Genomic DNA, 23196 nt, shown 5'->3' on the forward strand with positions numbered 1-23196 from the left:
ACATGTGCAACTGCAAAATCCTGCATTAAATGAAACTGCAGCTTCCAAGCAAAATTCCACTTACAAAGCAATTCTGGTTTTCTTCCATTCTGGAGTGAATTACAAATGTGGGAGGGTGCACATGCTGTCCTCACTTCACCCTCCCTTGCCAGTTTTTGCAGACACAGTGTGCTGAGCACAGGGAAGATTTCAGCTCAAGCATTGCAGCAGGCTGGAGCCGGGCTGGGATGCACCCAGGGAATGAATAGCTGCCTCCTTACCCGAATTTAGTGCTTTCTTTGGTGCCACGTGACACTGCTGTTCTGAGGGCAAGCTGGGTGGAAAGTTGCACAGAGCTGCTTGCTTTATCCAAGTCGTGCCAAGAATCAGAGGTTAATGTGCACCACTGCTCTGCAGTTGCATAGTTCAGGAAGCTGAGCAATGCTGGGATTGTTCTCATCCTCATATTAATCAGCCACTTCCTAAGTTTAGCCTTGAAAGAACTTCTGGCTACATTTACAGGAAAACAGAACAGGGCTTCCAGGTTGAATTACTAAGAGCCCAGTTTTATTTTAATACATTTCCCATATTAGAAAACAAACAAACAAAACAACCAACAATATTATTTAATTGTATTAACTAGAAAATATGACCAGAAGGCTTGGCTTTGTTCTTTCAAGCACTGAAACAACTGCTGTTTAAAAAAAGCTTCTGGTCCAGTTATATACATGGTGAGAGCAGACAAAAATAGCAAGCTGCTTACTGACAGCTCTTGCTCCCATCTCTTCTTACAGTCCAGGAAGCTGCACGTGGTGAAGGCACAGTTAGATTTCATTTCCTATATGCAACCTGCAAAAAAAAATACAGTTCCAAACATGCAAGCCAAATACTCTCCATGAAGAGTAATAAACCACACTTCCATTCAACATCTTTCTCCTAGGACAAGCTGCACGTCAGCTTTGTGCTCAGAGGCGATGAGGCTCTGTAGGCATGGAGCTGCTGCACAGCTCAGCCTCCAGGTGTGGGATGTGGGCTGTGCTGTCCTGCTGGCTGGCAGAAGATGTCACTTGTGCTGGAACAAGGATCTGTCGTGCTGGTCAGTGTGGTGCAATGGGCCCAACTCCAGACACAAAGACCTCCCTGAGGTGCCCAGGGGCTTTTCTTTATAACCATAGAACCATAGAATCATTACGGTTGGAAAATATCTCTAAGATCACGTATCTAGTCTTGCACAGGCCTCAACAGCAGTGCTGCTGCATTACTTCTGGTAAGGAGAAAAAAGAAAGGTTAAAAACAGAAGTAAAAATGCCCCTTCACACAGGTTAGGAAAGGTTATTCATAGAAAGCCCACAGGATGTAGTCTGTAAAAACAGCGTATGTGCCAAAAGCCCTCAGCAGATCCCTGAGGCGCGAGGATAATTCGCTCGTGAGCACTGCCAGACATCGCTGGCAATGCCACGGTGGCAGCTGTAGCAAACACACTGGGGCTGCCCTCTGAGAGAGGCATTGCTGGGAATAAGGGCATGAACCACCCTGTGCCGCCAGCAGCTCCTTCCTGGCAGCTCCTGCCTGATGGCCCCTCAGTACTGCCTCTCTCGGCTCCGGCTCCTCAGCAGGCCCAGCAGGGAGAATGCACCTGCAGCTGCCGTCACAAACCCGATGGCACTGATGGCTCGGTTGGCCTGCAGAGGGGGAGCAAAACACAGGCACACGAATGAAGAACAGGTAGAGCTAATCTGGGCAATGAAATGAATAACAGTGATCCCATGCCTTCACCCTTGGGCTGAACAAAAGCAGTACCCCCAGACCCCAGTGAGCCTCCTGGTTCAGGGTCTTTTGTGAGCCTGTGATGCTTGGGACCCCAGCCCGTGGGCTGTATTGTCCCCATGCACTGCTGGGACTCACACTATGTGTCTCCATGCCAACCCCACAAGGATGGGCCCTGGGCAGCACGTATTGCCTACCTGCTCAGAGACCCCCTCGCCATAGCGGAGCAGCGTGACGAAGTGCTCGCAGTTGTTGCCCAGCAGGTCGTAGGACACCTCCTGGTTGATGAGGTACTCGGCACGCCGGATGATCTCCTCCACAGGAAGGGGAGCGTAGGTGCCGTCGTACTTGTTGTTGATGCGGTAAGTATCGTTTCCCACCACCTCCTTCAGGAGCTGCATCCTCACCATGGCCTTTCGGCTGAACACCGACTTAGCACTGCCAAACGTGGCTGGCGGTCCCTCCTCTGCGTAAGGCACAGGATGAGCCAGGCAGGCCCCACACAGGCTGGCTAAGACCCCAGAGAGCTTCTGCCTGGCCCCTGGAGGTGCCACCTGTGGGGCTTGGAACCCCCATCCTTTCCTCTCTCCCATCCTGGAGCTGACCACCTGCCCTCAGTACAAAGCAGTGCTCTCAGCCATCCCAAAGCACCTACCCCACTCCACCAGCCTTACCCACGGGTGTCACGTTGATGATGTACCCATCTCCCAGGTAGAGGGCCCAGTGCTGGTATGCCGGCCGGAAGATCTCAATCAGGTCCCCGGGCTGGGGATCTCCAGGGTGGGCGGCACTGAAGCTCTCGTTTGCTGCCATCTTGCAAGATCCAGCTCAGGACATGCTTCTCTGGCTGGGCAGCTCAGGCCAAAGCAGGGGGAAGCTCTGAGGTACACAGAGGTTATTTCCTGGGGGCTGGCTTGTCAGGAGGTCATTAGTGCCTGGGACTTGCAGCACAGGCAGGTGACAGCTGGCCACTGCTGAGCTAGATGCTGTTTGCAGGGCCTGGCTGCAATCACTGTGCTGGCAGAGGGCAAGGAGTGAAATCCACCCTTGTCCTCCTGAGCAATGGAAGCAAAGGGTGAAGCCATGACGGGCCAACAACAGCTTCCAGCACCCACCCCTACCCCATTGCTCTCTGCTGGGATGAGGGGGCCAAGCTTTTCCCCCTGGCAAGCCCTGCTCCCATTGAGACTCTCCCCAAAACAGCCCCCCCCGGGCCGGCTCCGGCGGGCGATGGCAGCCTCTCTCGCACACCGGCTGGGCCGCATTGCCCCAGGCTGTGCCCGCAGGGGCTCGGCACCCCGGCGCTGCATCCTTCTGCAGGCGTCCGCCCGAGCTCTCCCCGCTCACCCCCTGCGTCCGTTCTGCTGCCGCCGCGATCCCGAGCAAGCCCGGAGGCGGAAGCCTGCCCAGCCCCAGGCTCCTCCCGGCAGCTATAAATAGCGAGGAGCGGGCGGCTGCCTTCTGCCCCGAGTTGTCGCTGAGCCCGATGCCCCGGTGTGCAGCGACCCTACGGGGAGAGGGGTAAACGAGCATCTCTCACCGGGAGTCCTCCTGAGCGTGAGCGGCGGTGCGGTGCTCTGCCACTTCACTTTGCTGGCAAAGGGAAGAGACGGAGGTGGAGCTCCGAGCCCGTCCCAGTTGCCGTTTTAGGGCAAAGACGTCTAGGATGGCTTTTCATGTGTCTATGTTGTGGCCCAGGGATTTCCGCCAGATACAGGAGTGCGTGGCCGTGCCCAACACGTCCTCTGAGCTGAGGGGTGGGCGAGCGCAGCTGAGCAGCTACGGTCACACCATGGCTATTGCCAGAAAGGAAGGTCCGCCACCGGCAGGTTTGTGCTCTGAGTGAGCTGAACCAAGCAGGGGAGGAGAGCTGGTTGATTTGCAAGATCTGAGTAGTGACAGATTTGTCATCTTTCTGACTTCTATTGACAAGAATTAGTTAATTCTGTAGAGCACTGCTTTGCAGTTCTGCCTTCTTTATTACCCCGTTTCAAGTCTGAAGCACTTGCAAGGCTTTGCAGTGGAAACCCAAAACAAGTCCTATGATACTGAAATAGCAAAGTGTATCCATGGAAACCCCCAAATCTGCTTCACCTGCGTGCAGATAGGCTGCATTACCTGGGAGAGCCAGAGCCGTGATCCTGCAGGGTGTGGGGTGTCCTGCGCTCCCAGCAGCTACAGCAGGAGGTGAGCACAGTCAGCAGCACTCAACGTTCACAGAACTGCACTGTTAGCAAGTACAGGAGAGCAATAGGAAGCTGCTGCTGAACAGGCAGGAAAGCCCCTTTTAGAAAAGTGGTGAAATTACAGCATGACGTTGGCAATTTGTGTGTAGGCAGGTGGGGTCCCTCATTCTGATTTGTTCTCATTCTGTAGTGAGGCTGAAAGCCCCTTTCCATTCACATCCACTCCTCGATGGCCGGGCTGTGCATGCATGGACAGCTGGCATGTTCTTGAATGGACCCGAGCAAAATGCCTTTTATCCACCTGACTGCCCGTGGGGATTACAAGTGCTTTTCTGGCTAACAGCGCTGAGGGAGGTTGAGAAGCAAACATTTGGTAGAGGAGTAAAAGGAAGCCAGTGCAGGGCGAGATAAGGTGTGGCTGAAGGAAGAGGCCTTGTTGAAGGCAAGGAAGCACTTGTCTGACGTATTTCCTTACGTCGTGAGTCCATGCAGAACTGCTGAGCAACAACAAGTGATCTTAGAGAAGGGAGAGATCATCACAAATAATACCTGGGCACTCAGAAAGGTCAACAAGCGGTAATTTTGGTGAGGGGAAACCACTTGAAGCCCCACTGACCTGTTTTCAGAGCATTCTAAATCTCAAACTGCACATGTGGAGTAATGGTATATAAATAGTGCAGCTATTCCCATATGGGTGTTAACCCATAGACATTGGGTTAACACCGGAGATCCAGCCTGTCCAGTGCAGGAGCACAGGAACAGCGGCAATATCCTGTTATATCTGAGCATGATGTCACGTGGTCTGGAATATTCCTTTGCTCATTGGGATCAGCTGTCCTGGCTGTCCACCCTCCCAGCTTTTGGCGTGCTGCAAGCCTGCTCTCTGGCAGGGCAACGTGAGGAACTGGAAAGACCTTGACTTTGTGTAAGCACCATTTGGGAATAACTAAAGCATTGGTGTATTATCAACACTGTTTTCTTGTTTTCTTTTCTTTTCTTTTTTTTCCCCCACAAATCCAAATCAGCACCACAGGAGCTGCTCTGATAAAAATCAGCTCTATAGCAGCCAGAATCAGTACAATGCTTAAGTCTTGACACAAACACTTCTGATATTCTGTTACTGAAGAGTCATTAGTGGAGCCCAAGCCTGAGCTGATGCAAATCTCTAACCACATCTCTAAGTGTGACAGCTTTGAAGTTTGCAAAGACCTCAAGGAGAACTTTTGACAGGATCTCATTGCTCATGTAGGTTTTGTTGCTTGGCATTAGCACCCACAGGCAAGGGCCGATGACAATCCTCATTCTTGTCCACTCCAGACAGACAGCAAGGAGGCTGCTGTCACTCAAACAATTACTTCTTTCAGACTGGCGCTCCCAGTGGGGTGGATGGAGTGGGGTTATCTGTTATCAGATGAGTTTGATGTTATCTTATTTTTTCTTTTCTCCCCAGTCAATCATGCCTTGCCAAGAGAGCAGAACTGTTCCCAACTCAGTCATCTGTTTCTCTCCTATTTAAGTATTTGGGTAAGGTGGTCTCATGTCGACCAGCCTGAGATGCTATCATTAATTCTGACGTTGTCAGTCTGCTGCTAGTGCCTCTATCAGAGGTATGGATGTGACGGTGTGCAGTACAACTCTGCTACTGAATTCTGGCTGCACTTAGCGCTACTTGAACAGCCTCTGTGGACAACACAGTGTATAATGTGAGTTAAGACTTGCTTCAGTTTGAGTCTGCAACATGAGAGCTGAGATATATTTCAGACGAAAAACTTCAGAAGCCTTCAGTAAATGCAATTATTTATTTATTATTCTGAAAGTGTTAGAAATATTATTAAAATACAAGAGCAGAAAGTAATACGTATGAATTGGGGGAAAAAAAAAAAACACACACAGACACAGAAAAACACACTAACTACAGGTATGTACTGTGGGGTTCATCTTGGTCAAATGCAGCGTTCACTACGTAGCCATAATTGTGTTCCCGTACTCTGTCACCTGATGAATCCTCAGACTCGTGCAAAGATGAATTCCGTGCATTGATGTTGGCATCTGCCTTTCTCCTCCTTCTGTACACAAACAAACAAACAAACACCAACAACCATCTTTAATTTCTTATCTGGTCAAACGGTGGTGTGTGTGTGTGTGTCAGATTCCAAAGAATTCTAAGTTTTGTGGTAGTGGTGCATATGCGTTATGTAATAGGAATGGCACATCTTCATTCCTGTAGAAGAAAGCTCTCCCTCGTGTTCCTTAAATGATATCTTGAACGCTGTACTTCCTTTCTGATTCTGCAGGTGTGGGAATAGAGGAGTTGGGGGTGTACAGAAGCCAAAATGAGTGTCTTGCCCTTGCTGAATATAGCAAAGCTGGGAATAGTCTTACCTGAACAGATACACTGCAGAGGTGATGAGAATGACAACGGCAACCACTGCTACTGTAACTCCAACAGCGATGGCAACTGTATTGCTCTGAGAACTCTCTGGGATACTTGTGTCATCTGAAGGAGAAAGGAGCCCGGTCACTATAAGCTAAGAGCACTGAGAACAGAAGATTCTCCTCAATTCCAAGTGTGAAACTGCACTGTGTGGAATCTGAACAGGAAGCAGACGTGCCTGTCTGCTTGGTTTATACTGTGTTGTCTGACTTAACTGGCTTTCTGGAATGGTGTCAGACCAAGGTCCTGTATGCCCTGCAGAGCCCTGCTGTCTTGCCTTCTAATACCTCTGTGCTGAGGACCTGCCCCCTTCTTTCTGTTTGAACATACCAGTACCAACATGACCACCCAGCTTGTGGTACAAGGCCCAGTTTTTACTTGAAGGAATAGTGCCACTGAATTGGTTGGAAAGTGTAGTGGAATATTTCTAGTGTCAGCCTCCACTCTGCCCATGACTAAAATACAATCTGCCCTTGAAAAGATGTGATGAGGTCCCAGACTGATCTGACACCCCCTCCCACTGGGTTACTTATTGATTCACAGCATGGCAATTAAAAGCCAGCTCAGTCTTCTCCATAATGACACACTTTTTTTTTTTTTTTTTATAGTGGTGTGTGTAATTCAGGCAGAGAAATCCAGAGTAGTTTTATTACCTATCCTTTCAATATTGCATCTTTGTCCCATGTACAGCTCTGTACATTCACAGTAGTAGTTATCAGAGGTGTCATTGGTTGTTTCAGAGCAAATTCCATCATTCTGGCAAGGACTTGGCATACACGGTCCACCTAACAAAAAGGAAGGAGAAACACATCAGAATCTCATGTAATCCAGCCCTGAGAGAACTGCTCTTGGTTAGATTACACTGCTACTGCTGGACATGCCCTGTGTTTTAAGGCCTGTTATTTATTTTGTACATGATAACAGGAGTATGGGAAAGAAACAAAGTTCTCCAGTAAGCTTATGAAGAAAGCTTATTATTTCTTCTGTTCAGACTGTTGCAACCCCAGACCCAGACACATCCTATAAGCAGTAACTCAAGACTTCTTAGCAGTGAAGGAAAACATGATAAGTTTAGTAGTTCACTTACTCCTGTAGCACCCACGAGTGTAGTTTGCAATGTTACAGATTTCATCAGAACCACACAGTATGTTAGAGCAGGTGACAGTGGAGCTCTCTGTGCACTGGCATTTCTGGGAGCAGTCATCAGTGGTGAACACCTCTCCAATCTGGAAGATAGCAAGTGAATGTTAAAAGATATCCAAATCAGGCAGGGAAACGTGAATGGAACACTGGAGCCCCATGCTACTCTGATTCTTCCTGATGAATGACAACATGGCAGATCTCTCTTTTTTGTACTTTGAATACAGAAAGCAAGCAAGCAGCTCATTAATCCATCTCCTTGAAACTCAAGGAATTTTGATGAAAATTTGAGGTGTGAGATCCCAGACCCAGGTTGGGTATATGGACAACCAACAATATCTAACTGTTGCTGGAGATAAAGTGGCAAATGCATCATATTGTGCCTCCAAGATGATGTGCAAAGGTGCCATGTGTCATTTCTCTGGCAAGCCCCATTTGTTTAGAGTGTCTACCTCCTCCCATAACACCATCTTTACTTGCTTTAGGCCTTCTCTGTATCAAACCTCCAGTGCTGAATTGGCTACAAAGCTTTTTATCCCACAGCTGGAAGGGTGGAATCTCTGGATTTCTCAGAATCCAGCCTTGCCGGAGGCTCTCTTCATGCTGCAGCCAGCATTACAGACTCTCAGCCCCTCCTGTGCCACTCTTCACTGAGAGGAGAGGGACCATGGTGACCAGTAGAATTTTTCTATAACTGGCGTATTGTAAATTTTAGAGCCTATTGTGGCTGTTTACTGTAATAAGGGTGAAGAATTAACAAGGAGGTCAGAGTGTAATCATATGCTTCCCCCAAGTGCCTGCAGAGTATTCTGACAGGCAGAGTTTCAGAGGCAGACTGACTCATGTATTCTCTCCTCCCTTCCTCCAGAGACCAGAATATTATTAAATAAATTGCTCTTTGTTTCTAATGCAAAGTTACATGCTGAGGAGAACAAAGAGATTATCAAAATAATTAGCACAAGAAAATATTGTTTAGCACTGCGGGAGCTGTCTGGCCTGCTGAGACACTGTACCTCATAATATTTGTCAAGGTATGTGCAGCCACATTCTCTGTAAGGCACACATTCAGAGTCACTAAGAACATAGCCAGGGAGACATTCACAGCCTTCAACACAAGGCGATTCACACTCAGAGGGGCTGGTCATGTCGCTGCAGGATGCTGGGCAAGCAGTCATGCATGAGTTGTATTTGCTGTTGGGTGGACACGACATCTCTGTAAGAATAAGGAGAGTCCAGTTATAACAGGTTGCTGCTACACATTGCCTTTTCAGAGCTGTTTTGTAAGGGCAAAATGATGAACACACATACATAGAAATGTTCACATGTATATAATGGTAATGAAGTTATAAGTGAATAACTTGAAAATAAGGAAATGCATTCTCAAAGCTATGCATATGCAGTGCTCTGAGTCCAGGTGTTCACTAATATCAAATTACTTCTCACACATACAGAGTAGCTATCACTGAAAGCATCAGAGTAGTTTCACAGCTCTGAGAAGTGCGTTTCATCAGAAATACAAAATCCTCTGCCCATGGGTGATGCAGGGTAAGTATGGCCTGGATAAACCTCTCAGCTTGGGAAAGAAAAGTTAGGAAAAAGAGGTTTGAGATTATTGTAAAACCTATTTTCACATTTTTCAGTCTGAAAGACGAGTTGGGAATGGAGACATTTTATTTTTCTCACCGAACTTCTCATGGCAGGGGAGCTGACCGCTCTGCTCCCCTAAGCAGCTTTCTAAGGTGGAGTCTCATACAAAACATCAGCATAAGACTCAGAGGCAGTGACTGAAGAGCAAGTGTGCGTGCTAAACTATGAACGATGATTGAAGTGTGAATCAAAGTTTGTAAGACCTAAGAAGCTTTGACATACAGCTTCTAGCAAAAACCTCTAATCCCATATTTTGAGAGTCCTTTAGGCAGAAACCACACTTTCAATTTCTTCCTGTACTTACCACAAGCTGTCTGTTGCCTCCAGCCTTCCATATTGACTCCTTGCTCCTGACAAGCCAGCACGTACTCCTTCAGATGGCGACATAACGTGTCAGCATCATCTTCTACACACATATCGAAGATGCAGTTCCTATGTACAACATGAGAAAGCATTCATGCACTATACCTTTTATTTTTTGTTTGCTGCTGCTACCTTCTCAACTTTGCTGATCATCTGAATAGCAGTGGCCTGATTTTCAGAGGCAGTGAGAACTGAGGTGAATGGGATCTGCAAGTATACAGTAACTCAGAAAAATACAGCAGCCACTAGGAAAGTAAAACAGGCTGCCCAACGAAATTCTAGAGTAAGGAGAAAAGTGGGCTTACATTAAGAATCAGGATATAGACCCTGAAGTCAGTGGTCCATTTGTTTGGTTTAAGGTACTTCCACATTCCTCTCGCAGCTAAGAGAGGCTTTGAAGTGGGCACCACCTATCTTTGTGCATTACTTACAACTCTGAGAGTAAAGAAATCTGGTAGCTGCTTGGCCATTCTTTGACTGATAATGAATGAATGATAAACCTAAGAATTTATCAACAGGTTTCATATGGTTCAAAACCAGGTGTGTATGAACTGTGTACTTAGAAGGCCAGATGAACAGAAGGAACTTTCTTGCCAGTGCCATGTGAGTTATCCTTCACTAAACTGGTTTTTTGCACCGCTCTGTGAAAGACTGAAGAACTGTCACTGACAGCTTTAGTCTCTGCAGCTCTGACTTGAAGACTGCATTTTACAAAAATACAATTGCTAAGAAGAACCTAATAGAGGCAGGTACTGACTGAATTATCACTGAATGCGAATGAGAACTTTGAGCACAGTGGAAATTCCAGCCTACAGATATAATGTTCAATGCTGCTGCTTTAGGTAAAGAGGAAAGCTACTTTCTAGAGATAACAGAAAAGTGAAACTAAATAGAGAGAAAAACATATCTTGTTTTAAAAAACAAACAAACAAATATTGGGAACTAAACATATAACTAAGAGAAGCTCTGGGCCCAGTTCTCCAAAGACACTTACTGTCCTCTGCTCCTAGAAACTGAAGACGTACAGTTCTTACCAGAGACAAGCTCCAAAATTGTTTTGGAAGTGCGGAGAAAAATTGCCCAGATTGCAGCAGACACTTACGTGGAATAGGGCTCTGGTGGGACTGCAGAATGACAATTTGCAAAAGGACCATCCAATGCAGTCAGAATTTGACACTTAGAAGTGCTGTTTTCTTGCATCAGCTTATTTTCACTGCAGCCTTGATAGAGCCCTGTATCTGGTTCCTCATCAGGCTCATCTTCCACAATGGTTTCTCGCCTGGAAATGAAGTCATTATGAAACCACCAGATCTCTGTACATCCAGCACTCATAGCACTAATTTGCAAGTAACAGCATTTCTGCCTTTTGATAGAAGTGTCAGCTTATTTCTCTCTCAATATTTATACTGAATGTGAAATGAGTATATAAAGCAAATCAAAGATGTACTAGAATAATTCCTACCATTTCAGAGATATATGAGTTTTTAAATAAAAAACAATAGATGTTGTTATCTCCATGGACATTCTATATGACATAGGTTTCATCCAGGCCTCCTTCACCTAATCCATTCTATAATAATTGAATGCTAGGCAGCTGGAGTAGACTACCATTTATTGGAAGTATGTTCACTTTCACTGAAGAGCATGTCTGAAGTGTCAGAATTCTTCTGCAGGTATAGCTTCCAGAGCCTCCCTATGCTCAACATTAGCCTACATGCTGCTTTCTACTATCCTGCTGGACAGGTTTTTGCAGCCAGATTATATCCTGAAATGAATACAATTCTATTCATGTACTGGAAAAAAACAAATAATACAGTAATTTCTGTTGGTGGTTAAGCTACTCAAAAACCTTTCAAAGCAAATTGAAAAGGTGGAAGGAGAGAAGAAAACTTAGTTCCTTGCTTCAGTGTTCTGTATGGACTAAATAGGGCAGTTTGGCCTGATCACAAATATCACACTGATTTTTATTCAAAAGAATGTCCCAGGTATTTTTTTTTTTTTTGTACTAGCAGAAAACCCAATGTAGTCATGAAAGTAAGGAAGTTAGACACTTGAAGAATCTCTTCTGTGAGGAACTGTGAATTCATCCTGATGGATTTTGAAGGTGCCTTCATGTTCCAGAGAGAAGGATGACACTGAATCAGGATCTGCCTGTCCATCCAGCAAATGATGCATTTAATCTTTGCCAGGACCCATGGGCTTGGCAGATACCTTATTTATCCCTGTGCTCTAGCTGTTGTAATGGCTGTGACTCCAAAGGAAGCTGAACTAGAGCAATGCACTGAGAGCTCAGTCCTGTCTTGGCAAGATAGAAAAGCACTGATATTTCACCTTAGTGTTGAGCAGGAAAAGTCCCCACATGCAGACTAAGGGAAGAAGTAACAGAAACCTGACTGCATAGTTAGACCTGAATATTAACTATGGCTTAATTTCCTCACTTCCAGTTGCTGTGTTTGCTAGGGATATTAAGTAGAAAATTAGGTACCTGAATCGAGAGGTTCTTCTTTTCACAGGAACCTTCCAGCTCTCACCAAATGCATTCACATTCTTCAGCCAAACACCATCTGGGTTTGTGAAGTCATTTCTAGGTCTCCCGTCAAAGTCACCACACAAACCTTCTACTCTGTTGTTGTAGGTGTTGGCCAGCTTTATATCTAGGAAAGTTCAAAGGAAAAAAAATAGCCATTACAAAGAAATATTTTCTTCCGAGTATATGGAGGAGGTGGAAAGAAGTGTGAAGTACTGAATTCCACTATTCAGACTACAGTTGGTAGTGTGATGAAGGATTTGAAATCATCAGAAATACCATGGCTGCATTACATTGTAAATCAGGGGTAGCTCCACTTTGGATAGAGGAGGTAATGTGTTTTCAGCTTACATGAATGAGTTCTGTATGCATGATATGAAAGTTCTGATGAGAAACACTAAAGAATGGGATTATCTGGAACACGCTTGAGAGGAAGCATGTAAAAGAATGCACTCTCAGTTGTTCAGCTTGAGGACCTCAGTCCTGTAACTGGGTTAAGCTGGGAAAGGGGCAGATCCAGACTTTTCCCCATCGTCCTGATCAGCAGCTTAAAGTAATTTGCTTTTGTTTCCATCACTCAGACCTTACCTAACATTAAAAGTAGTAGAACAGTCTGACTCCACATACAATTTCTCCTAAATTCAGATGGATCCAGATAGAGAAATGCCAACTTCCATGAGAAATAATTTTTGTTTCAGTTTTCTGGAAGTTCATGTCACAAAGAACCACAGACTTAAAGGGTGAAAATTTCTAATTTTATCTTGGGTTTAGACCTACTTTGTAATGATAACATTTTTTGACATGGTGCATAAATATTCCTGCTGATTGTTTTAGTATCACTTACCTGCATTTTGATCACCATCGTAGCTCAGGTATAAGCCAAAATCTGTCTCCAGGTAAATTCTTGTTGTCCTCTGATATATACGAATACCATCATGGGGACGAACAGGGGCTCTCACCCTTACACCATCCAACTAAAAGGGAAAGAATAAGTTAATACTTATAATACAAATTCGTATGTGGCTTTGATGCAGGTAAATGCTACAAAAGAGCATTCCTCTTTTCTGGTTTTATGATAAATATATAAGATATTTTAACCAGGTAAAAAATACAGTATTCCACTTTTAAAGTAACAAAATCATATATTAAGGAAAGTGATCTGGACACAGTGTTCTTACATCATTATCATTCCTGAGAGATTTCCAGTACTGAACAAAAATGCATGTATGAGCCCAAGTATGCTATTATGGACCAACAAAGAGGACAGAAACTGAGTTTTGCCAGCATAATTCACACTTGTCCCTACCACTGATCATATTTTATGTGGCTTTTTGGTAAGGTTTGGATATTTGGTATTTTATTCCTAGAAGTCCATTTATTTATTCATTCTAACTAGAATCTATCTTTCACAGCTTTAGAAAAAAAGAACACAACTGAAATCACACTTTTGCTTGCCCCACAGTACTGCTGTAATAACACTGTTAGCTTTAATACTCTTTAGAACAATCCTTTAATTTATCTGTTTTACTACAAAGGAGAACCTTTGTCTGTGCTCTGCAGTTAGTGAGAGACTTACCAGTATCTGCTTGCCTTGCCTGAATCGCACTTCGTGATTGTAAACGTTGATGATAATCTCTTTCAAGTAAGTAATGCGTCGGTTTAGACGAAGAGGATAGTTCACGCCTTCGACGCTGAACTGTGTCAGAGTATCAGGTAGGTCAGGGATGGTCTGAGTCAGAATATACGTGTATTTCCCTTGGAAGTGGTGCACCAAACCATCAAATGTGATATAATGTGGATCGCCTATGATCCGGCACTTGCCAAAACCTAAAGAAAAAGAGTTTAATTGCCTTCCAACTTGAATGCACGTACCAAATCTTATGCATAAATCTGCTTAATACAGTTTAGATATAAATAATTGCTGCTAACATGCAATCCTCTCAAAACAAAGACGGGTGCTCAGGCATCACCCTAGCAAATGGGTACTCAGACAGAAAGCCAACCAGAGAAACTTATTCTTCTGCTGAGAACCAGTGGGAACCAATAGAACTGAAGCACGGCATTAGGGTTTATTGCTTTTATAGGCACTAAGCTGCACACATCAGTCCTCTGCAGAGGAATGACTGCCACACAGGACGGCTTGCAGTGGGCTTGTAAAGATGTTGGTTTCATAATCCTCAGCAATATGATCATCTGATCATCAATACAGTAGGACCTATGCCATCCTATTCTTGAAAATTCATGTGTAGAGGTGTTAGGCAACAAGCTACCAACTAAACTGTCCAATTTACAATGAGAACATGGGATTAATCATAACATAGCAGGGCCGACACCTCAATGTAAAAGCTTAGCCAAAGCAAGTACTGGATGAAAAGCACCAAGATTGGCTATTAAGTATCTGTTGTGATCTGCTCTGTCCTGTTTTGCCTTTATTTTTCATATTTTCAAATCAATATGCAGTGAAGAAAATAAAAAAGAATGCCAAAGGATTAATAGATGTATATATTAGACTTTTATTTTTAGTAAATGCAGTGGATATATATATATATAATCTGCCAAGTTTCTAGATGTACATAGATTTTCAAACTCTTGTTCTAATTCTCTCTACAAATTCCCTGTCTTGTACTGTAACTTTCTATTCTGATAAATGAGGCCTTTTTTTGTGCTTAATAATGTTTCATCAGTAGTCCTGTCAGACCTGTCTTTTCATGTCGTAAGGGTTGGAAGTGACATGGAATAAAGAATGGACATTCACATCAATCCTCCTTCTCTAGTCTTCATGGAATAGCAGATGAAGATCTGCCTGCACATACCTGTTGGATTGCACTTGTATTTTCCACTTTTGATCAAGCAGGTTTCTTTAGAATCACATCCGTAACTCTGACATCTGATGACACCATTCTGCTGACATTGACATCTTTCGGTGCAGTGTGGAGTAATCCAGGTCTCCCCAGCCTGGACACAAATTGTGGTATGTTACCAAGGTGCTGAGCAATAGAAAGTCAGTAGCAAAACGAGTGGAGTCTGGCTAGGTGCATCCTGCTGGCCATTCCACAACTGCTCAATCCAGGTGTAAACTTATCAAGAAGCTGGGGGGGGGGGGGGCAATCTCAGTCCATTTATCTTCCACAAGGGAATTGGAACACATAACAGGAATAGGATATACCACCCAATTAACGCTGTCAACTTTCCAGTATGTCTCAATTTTGGCTTCAAGGTGCAAACGACCACATTCGTGCATCCTCTACCAACTTAAGCCCATAGCTTTTGCTAAGCAAATGAAATGTATTTAAAATGGTAGACCCTGAAGACTTTTCTTTCTCATTCTGTTGGACACAGAACCAATTTCCTGCAAGTTTTGCAGTCAGAAATTTACCCTACAATGGACTACTTACACTGTAGTAATTGTTGTCATCATCCCTGCAGCCACAGTTGCTGAGAGGAACACACTTGTCATTACTGAGCACATAATTATCATCACACTCACAGCCCTCTGTGCATGATTCTGTCTTCTCACAAAGGGATGAGGCAAAAATGTCATTGCATGTTGATGGGCAGGCAGAGGCACAGGCTGTGTAATGGCTGTGGGATGGACAGGGCAATGCTGTGTGGGTGAAGAGAATAGAAGTAGTGTTATTAAACACGTTAAAACAAATGTTCTTGCCTGATATCTTCAACTTGGCCTGTAAAATAGTGGTGTAGTTCTGCCTTCTTATAGATCATTTTGATCATCAAACAAAAACTTTTTCTTCTTTTCTTTCTTTTTTTCATAATTAGATGGTAGCTTTGTTGAATGGATGGAGTGTGGCACATACAATGGAAATTAATCCAAGAACTTGGCCCCTAATAAGCAACTGTCTGAATTGTCAGCAAGTGGCTTTGATCCCTGTGTTCAGTTCAGTTTCCCATTTGGTTTTTTACTTCTGGTTATACTACGGTTATTGTAGTTGGACTTGATGATCTTGAAGATCTATTCCAACATAAATGATGCTGTGATTCTATTATTTCTCCATTTTAGACTCACTGCAGTATCTCAAGACATTCATTTGGCTACCAAAACCATTCTAGCTCCACACTATCACCCACAACTCATCTAGTTGTTATCACTGGGTTTAGTTCAGCATGCAAACAGTTCAGCAACATAGTCAAGTCATAAAATCATAACAACAGAATTGTTTATTTTGAATATTTTGTCTTAATTATCTTTTATATAACTTGTCTACCTAATACTGCTCATCTGTCTTATGCTGTCAGCCATCCAATTTTCTGTTTTTTTTCACTTTCTTTTGCACTTACGACAAAATGTGCTATTCCTCCACGTGATGGTGATGCCTTGATTCCTGCAGGTGTCCACATAGAACTGAACTATGTCACAGAGGGCAGACTTCATGCCATCATATCGACACATGTCATAGGTGCAGATCTTTATGAAGTCTTCGGGATTCACCAGATCATGACATGCTTTGAATTTGTCTGATTTTAGGACGTTGCACTGACTTTCAATGATTGGTTTATTCTCATCAGTGCAAGGAGGAACATCATCTTCTCTTGAGTCTGACAAACAACTGCAAGAAAGCACAGAAACAGCTGCACTTGAGTTTCAAAGGCAAATGTGAGACTGAGACAGAAACTGGAATGTTTGTTGCCACTGAAAGGTACTAAATAAATAGTGCTGGAGACTGCAGTCTTACTTCTGTCTATGGCTGGAAGAGTAGCAGCAGTAGATGTGCATGACAATCACTATGCTGTTTCTTGACCTTGGTTATGCTCACTGAACCTGACCCTGACAAGAGGACTGATTTCCCATCTTGACCTTGGACCTGCCTCATCTCTGCGAAGTTGTGTGGTGACCTGGACTCTTTGCTGAGTCTGGCTGCCACCCTCGGGCACACACACTGCTTGCCTTCTGTGGACACTCTGCATGGGCTTTGGCTGGTGAACCCATGGTTGTACAAGCTGTGTTACCATGCTAGGCTCTCTGTACCTTAGGGAACAGCTGGCCATCACTGTTCCTGAACTCCATTCTCCTGTTCTAAGTATGTTTTTCAGTGTAAAATAAACGTAAGCTGTGTCCACACTGTGGACTACTCCAAAGCCTAATTCCCCACGTGTGTGTGTCCACAGTAAAATGGCTATGGTTTCCATCTGGCCTGTACGGTGATTTCTGGTGGTGATGGCTTTTTTTCTTTTGAGCTTTTAACTGAAGAAGACTAAAATCTCATACATACTGTACATTACAAAGTCATAAAGTAGACAAGGCAATTAGAGGAAGACCGTTCCAAAGAAAGATGGAAGGTATGAAGTAATGCTTACCCTGCATCACTGTCTTCTTCTACTTTCCAGCTATTTCCAAACTGTGTGACACTGACAAGTGTACCATTGGGCAAGGACAGATCATCTTTATAATTGTCGTTGAAGTTACCACACATGCCTTGTACCTGCAAGCAAACAAGAACTATACTCTAAAAACAATCTGCTCTGCACCAGCTTCCCCAGTAAGTTCTTAATCATTGCCTCTGGAATGATAAGGTTGAAACACTAATGACAATCAATCTTATACTAAATATTTCAGACATACTGATTGCACAGTAGAAAATAAATAGACACTATGATACCCTAAGACTTCAAACCATGTAATTCTATAAGCTGGATGTATTCCCCTAGCTGTGTCATTTTCTGTCAGTTCTCATTTGGAACACAAGGAAATTGGTGCGAAGAGAAGAAATAGGGAAAAAATGACTTGTGTTACAATACAGCTGTGAAGAAAGATGCAATAGCAAAATACAAGAACAAAGAAAATGAAAATAAATACACAAGCAGTGGTTTTGAAAGAATACCAATATGTCTACAAATTAAATCTTACCTTTGAGAAGTAAGATTGTGGGAGAGTTATTTCCAGGTGGTCATCGCCATCATATTTGACTATCACACCAAAGTCTGTTTCCACTACTAGGTAATTGCCAATATTTCCAATGGACACCCCCCGCACCCGGTTCTCCACTGGAGTGTAGACCCTCTCACTGTTCAGCTGGAAACATAAATCATTTGTCAGTATGGATGATCTCCCATGAAAGCTTTTCTGCTTGAATCTACATTCCTTGGAGTGCTGAAGATTACTCTGACAGTTTTAGATTCATCACACTTTCACTATTACATATTCCACCTACAGGTTGCAAAAATCAGCTTTTCAGCTGAGGTGAGCTGGGCAGGGCTCTGGTGATTATAGCTATAGGTGATTGGCCTGACAACAGTTACTGAAGTGGGGAGGTACATTTTTTAGTTCAGAAAACAGTTCTCAGATCTGGAGGCTCTGGGCTCCACCTCCAAGAAATAGCAAATAGAACAATGAAACGAGAAGACAAGCCTTGGGAAATAGTCAGGAATTATATTTCCCCACAACATCAACTTAAGGGAGGTGCCTGTAATTATTAAGGATATGCATACACGTTTCTTATGAAACATAGATGTCCTTTTTCCTACAGCTACTGTAGTGAGCTAATTTTAAGATAATTCTTGCTGGAATAAATAGCGCCAACACCTACCAGGATTTCTTTGCTTTTCCGAAGGGTGATTCGTGTACCATACACATCAATGTAGACTTCTTTCAGGTATGTGGCTCCTCTTAGCCCTCGGTCTTCGTTCTTGCCAAGGATGGTTATTGGGTTGACATTGTAGCTGACAGACTTAACCAAAGTGTAGGTGCAGGTACCCACAAATGTGTACATCAATCTATCAAAGGTGAAATAGTGGGGATCTCCTGCTACCTGACACGTTACTTGGCCTGAAAGTGAAAAAAAGAAAGATCTAAGGACTTTGGCCTGGATTTTACCATGGACTCAACTGACCATAGACATTTGTATTAGTGCAGCAACTTAATCCTCATCACTATTACAAGGAGAAACTTTCATAGAAGTATTTCAGGTTCATGTCAATGGCATTTACCTGGTAATGAGAAATTTCCAGTAGGTATCTCCTAAATTTAATTAAAAATTACATACAAACTGGCAACTTGGCAACAAATTAACCTGTTTATCTGCTTCTATATGCTGCTGTATCCATAATGCATGCTAATTAAGAGTAATCCAGAGCTTTCCTATGTAGCAATTTGAGAATACCTAAATATATGAGTAAATATAGGTATCAATATGAATGTAAATAAATATGTATCTATATACATAATTATGTAAGAAACTTGCCAACAAACACTCTCTCAGAAATGGCTCTCAGTCCCAAATTTAGAACTTGCAGCACTGGTGATTTGTTTCTTGAATTTGTATGATCAAGACAAAAAGAATCCAAGGGACCTTACAGGCTCTTAGGCAGCATCAATTTTTGCAGATATCAATTACAGAAGAAGGGAATCAGTGACCACAAGATAGATCATCATGTCTTCTTGTATCTTACCACTGGCAGCAGTTAGTTGGAATTATCATTGCCATCACATATGAGAATGTATTTATGAGAAAGTTAGAGAGAGAATAAGAATCTAATCATAGAATTGACACTGAGAAGAATTTTCTGGGAGGACTTACCACTGGAATGACAGCCCAGCACACCATCCTTAACACTGCATTCCTCTCGTACTCCACACTCCCAGGATGAACAAGCAATCATGTTATTAGCATTGCAAGTGCAGCGTTCAGTGCAGGAATAATTGGTGAACCAGCTTTCACCCAGCTGAGGGGAAAAATATGTAGAATTATATACTATAAGATAAATAGGATAGTAATGCCATAAGGGACAATCAAATTACTAGTATTTGAATGTGCACAATATGTGATCATTTACTCACTTATGACAACAGAACTCAGTGATCAAGAAGGCTGGAAAAGTGAATCTTTTTTGCTATTACTAACAGTGTAAATAGCAATTGTGATAGTATTTTTTCTCACAATGATAGCAATTAAGACATGTTGTTCGTTCTTTTTTTTCTTTTTCTTTAAATATTGTCTATGGTAACTTGCCTCATGATAGTGGTTTTTGTCATCAACACAACCACAGTTGCTTTCTGGCACACATGTGTCTCCACTCAGAACATAGCCATCCTTACAGAAGCAACCCTCCACTGGCAATGAACTACAGGTACTAGCAGCCGAGGAGTTCACACAAGTAGAGGGACACCTAGTACCACAGCCTTTGTAGATGCTGCCTCCAGGACAGGATATTGCTGGAGGAAAAAGGAAAAAATAAGATCACTAAAAATGACAACATTTTTATAAAAATTATACCGATGCTTTCATTTCTACTGTTTGCTTCTGAAAATTAGGAAAACTGTTGTTGGAGAGTCTGACACTGGAGACTACAGATTACCAAGAGTCTTCTTGAACAGTGAGATGGTGGGTGGCATCTGGCAGTGGTGGGCAAGACCAGTAGGCCACCCTGCACCTATCTCACATAGGAAGTCAAACATTGCAGTCTTGCCTTGAGTGTAGGGCTGACATGATCATACAGACCTAAATGTGCTTCATTCTGTAATCCTTCTGGAGGTTTAAAGACATCCAGATGTGCTGGAAACTCTAATCCTTCTGGTTTTGGCTGCCTTTAGTATCTAAACAGGATTACAGCAGCAGTGCAGAGCTGTCTGGTAGCTTTTCTGAAAACAGCTTAGCTATGTTCAAAGCCCTGAAGATCACTAGTAGGTGACAGAGGGCAGTAGGGAGGCCATGGAAAAGAGGAGCATGGAAAAGATAAAACCCCTAAGTATGTACAATGCAGCTATGTCATGACAGATAAAAGTTGCTGAGGCACTGCTTTCAAGTTTCATCAGAGTCAGAACCATGTATGTTCTGTCTTCCCACCTTTGGGCAATTTAAGACAGAAAAGAGAGAATGGGGAGGAGCTGGTTAGAAAGCTGGGGCTGGCCAGGGAAGATATAAGGCTGCAGGAGGGATTACATCTTTACAAAGCCAGTTTGCATTACATGGATCTAAACTTCATTTTCAGCAGTATAGTGGACAATAGTAAGTTTCATAAAGGTTTAGTTTGAACCACAACTCTCAAGGCTACTCATATCCAGGGATTAAATAAAGCATTTCACTCCTCTGAGCTCTGTTATTTCCTGACTACTCAAGTCACTCAATTAAGGGAGTAGAAGCATCTCTTCACATATCAGATGGTATGTCTCTGTTACTGCAGTTACTATCTGAACACCGGTCACATTTAAAAATGGACCTAAAAATCAGATTCTTTTCCATTGAGACCCCCTGAGAAAATACATTGTGCTCTCACACCCCTCAGGGAAAATACTGTATTTTACAAAAGTCTTGAATCATTTGTCTATTCCTGTGGTTTGAAAAAAACACCAAATAGTATTTTTGTGACGATCCATGAAAAATCACCACATGTGAGTCTCATTCACTTCCATAACTGCAGCAGGATCTCTTACTCCTGTCAGACATTTACAGCCAACACCACCAGTCATCTATCCTTTTCAGATTTCTAATTGATTTTTTATTTGAACAACTGATGGAAGGAGCATTTGAGAGACAGTCCTACTAATGTGACTGAGCAATCATCTTCTCTAACACCATAACTAAGCTGTAGGTATTTAGGTCCTGGAATATGGCCTTAGACTGTAGAGCCTGGAAGTCTGTACTTTTAATCTGAGTTGGGGGCCTCAAAGCTATTTTCTTCTTCTGTCTTCTCTTTACAGACAAAAGGCCAGTGCTCTGCCCTAGGGCTGACTTATGTGTGCTTTTAATCAAAGGCCATTCTAAAGTCATTCTTTTACCAAGCAGCTCCTGTCATAATATTATTCCAAACATAATTAGTATGGAGATAAATGAGAATACTTCTGTAAACTTCCTAGAAACACTTGTTTCTTAAAATGTCTTACTAAACTAATTTTTCTCCAAAGGCCATCAATGAATATTGAGAGCCTACAAATATCAGCTATGTTTGTATTGCGAATGGTGGATTTTCAGCAAAGCAACGTAATAGTTACTCTCCCAGTGCAGAAGCTCACAAGAGATACAACTGACTATAATCCAAACTTTCCAATAAACTAATAGGAAATTATAAATATTTGAAGAATTAGACTAAAATGTATCGAAAGTTCATGAAAATTATTGAATTATGACTCCCGACATACCAAAAGACTAAACTCGAAGCACTACATATATTGAAACATCATACATGAAAAAGATAGAGGAGAATGTGAATAATTTAAAGTTTAAATACAGAATAAATATTTATAAACCACAGCACTCACGGCAAAGAGTAGCATTTCTCCACTCTATACATATTCCAGCATTGATACATGACTCGGCGTAGGCCTGCAGTCCATAGCATAAGGATGTTGCCTGTCCCTCAGTGAAACACATGTCATAAACACAATTATTGAAGAAATTTTCGGGAGGCACTTTGTTGTGGCAATCCTTGAAGATTCCTGTGTAAACAAAGAAAGATATATAGAGGACAGAAAAGAAATGGGGAATTTATCACCATCAGCATCTATTGTCTGTCATGGCAAATGTATTGAGTGCTCCAGGCTGACTTTGTTTAGTAAGTTAAATCAACACTTGAAAATGAGCACATACAATAAAACCTGGCCCTCTGGATCAGGCTTGTTTCTTCTCCCAGTGTGATTTACACAACACAGCATACATAAATTAGGACCTGCTGGCTAGGCAAACCAATAATTACAAGCAACTTCAGGGAATCTCTAATGCAGGAAACATCTACAGAATTTCAGATGAAGTATCTATAATTTATGCAATGACAGTGCCCTCTGAACTATTTCATTTAGAAAGCAAAATGCAAGTCACTACAAATCAAAGAGCAGCTATGGTTTCTGGTGATCATTTTCACATAATCTACATGAACATCTTGGCACTGTCTCATCAGTTGACATATCTTGACCTATGATTTGGCCGTTGGCACTGGATATTTTATACACATTCAGTGTAAGGTCAGAACCATGGGTAAAAAGACAGCTACAAGCATTCTACCTGTTGGGTCTGTGATCATGCCACATGCTGTATTCTTCTTTGCTTCACTCTCCAGCACAGCATCACATTGGTCTTCTGTTCCGACAGAGCACCTTGGGAAAGCAAAAAAATGAAGTGTTTATATACATCTCTTATTACCAGATCTTTTGTGGAATTCTGACGCACAATAACCCCACATAACAGTGCATTTTGTTACAGTCAGAA

General features: G+C 42.9%; 2 protein-coding genes across 54 annotated transcripts in view; both read right to left on the reverse strand.

The window, feature by feature from the left end:
• Positions 1 to 524: 524 nt before the first annotated feature.
• Positions 525 to 3344, reverse strand: HRASLS (HRAS like suppressor). 4 transcript variants are annotated; one of them, XM_046898494.1, is made up of 4 exons: positions 3287 to 3344; positions 2421 to 2625; positions 1944 to 2212; positions 525 to 1243 (listed from the first exon to the last, which is right to left on the reverse strand). In XM_046898494.1, the coding sequence occupies exons 2-4, from the start codon at positions 2557 to 2559 to the stop codon at positions 1238 to 1240; spliced, it is 414 nt and encodes a 137-aa protein (XP_046754450.1). In that variant the 5' UTR covers positions 2560 to 2625; positions 3287 to 3344; the 3' UTR covers positions 525 to 1237. The 4 variants fall into 4 exon arrangements, with proteins under 4 accessions (XP_046754450.1, XP_004943390.1, XP_046754449.1 ...); XM_004943333.5 differs by having other exon boundaries at positions 525 to 1661; XM_046898493.1 differs by having other exon boundaries at positions 3094 to 3344.
• A 2373-nt stretch (positions 3345 to 5717) lies between these two features.
• The window catches only part of FCGBP (Fc fragment of IgG binding protein), a 90803-nt gene continuing 73324 nt past the window's right edge, over positions 5718 to 23196 (reverse strand). For all 50 annotated transcript variants that reach the window (XM_040705797.2, XM_040705786.2, XM_040705749.2 and 47 more), the window contains 20 exons: positions 22993 to 23084; positions 22254 to 22430; positions 20008 to 20210; positions 19576 to 19720; positions 18586 to 18824; positions 17907 to 18071; positions 17357 to 17481; positions 16340 to 16608; positions 15439 to 15647; positions 14857 to 14998; positions 13620 to 13870; positions 12888 to 13017; positions 12002 to 12170; positions 10619 to 10795; positions 9458 to 9585; positions 8520 to 8719; positions 7454 to 7592; positions 7020 to 7151; positions 6315 to 6429; positions 5718 to 5998 (listed from right to left, as the gene is read on the reverse strand). In XM_040705797.2, coding sequence (XP_040561731.1) covers positions 5845 to 5998; positions 6315 to 6429; positions 7020 to 7151; positions 7454 to 7592; positions 8520 to 8719; positions 9458 to 9585; positions 10619 to 10795; positions 12002 to 12170; positions 12888 to 13017; positions 13620 to 13870; positions 14857 to 14998; positions 15439 to 15647; positions 16340 to 16608; positions 17357 to 17481; positions 17907 to 18071; positions 18586 to 18824; positions 19576 to 19720; positions 20008 to 20210; positions 22254 to 22430; positions 22993 to 23084 — 3361 coding nt within the window. In that variant the 3' untranslated portion in view covers positions 5718 to 5844. The remainder of the gene's footprint in view (positions 5999 to 6314; positions 6430 to 7019; positions 7152 to 7453; positions 7593 to 8519; positions 8720 to 9457; positions 9586 to 10618; positions 10796 to 12001; positions 12171 to 12887; positions 13018 to 13619; positions 13871 to 14856; positions 14999 to 15438; positions 15648 to 16339; positions 16609 to 17356; positions 17482 to 17906; positions 18072 to 18585; positions 18825 to 19575; positions 19721 to 20007; positions 20211 to 22253; positions 22431 to 22992; positions 23085 to 23196) is intronic.

The sequence above is a fragment of the Gallus gallus genome, chromosome 9 (assembly GCF_016699485.2).
Source record: "Gallus gallus isolate bGalGal1 chromosome 9, bGalGal1.mat.broiler.GRCg7b, whole genome shotgun sequence".
Classification (NCBI taxonomy): Eukaryota; Metazoa; Chordata; class Aves; order Galliformes; family Phasianidae; genus Gallus; species Gallus gallus.

Coding starts and splice junctions, on each gene's coding strand:
- HRASLS (XM_004943333.5), bottom strand. CDS start 2,559: ATGGCAGCAAACGAGAGCTTCAGTGCCGCCCACCCTGGAGATCCCCAG. Junction 2,213..2,420: donor CATCAACGTGACACCCGTGG/GTAAGGCTGGTG, acceptor TGCCTTACGCAG/AGGAGGGACCGCCAGCCACG. Junction 1,662..1,943: donor GCGAGGGGGTCTCTGAGCAG/GTAGGCAATACG, acceptor CCCCCTCTGCAG/GCCAACCGAGCCATCAGTGC.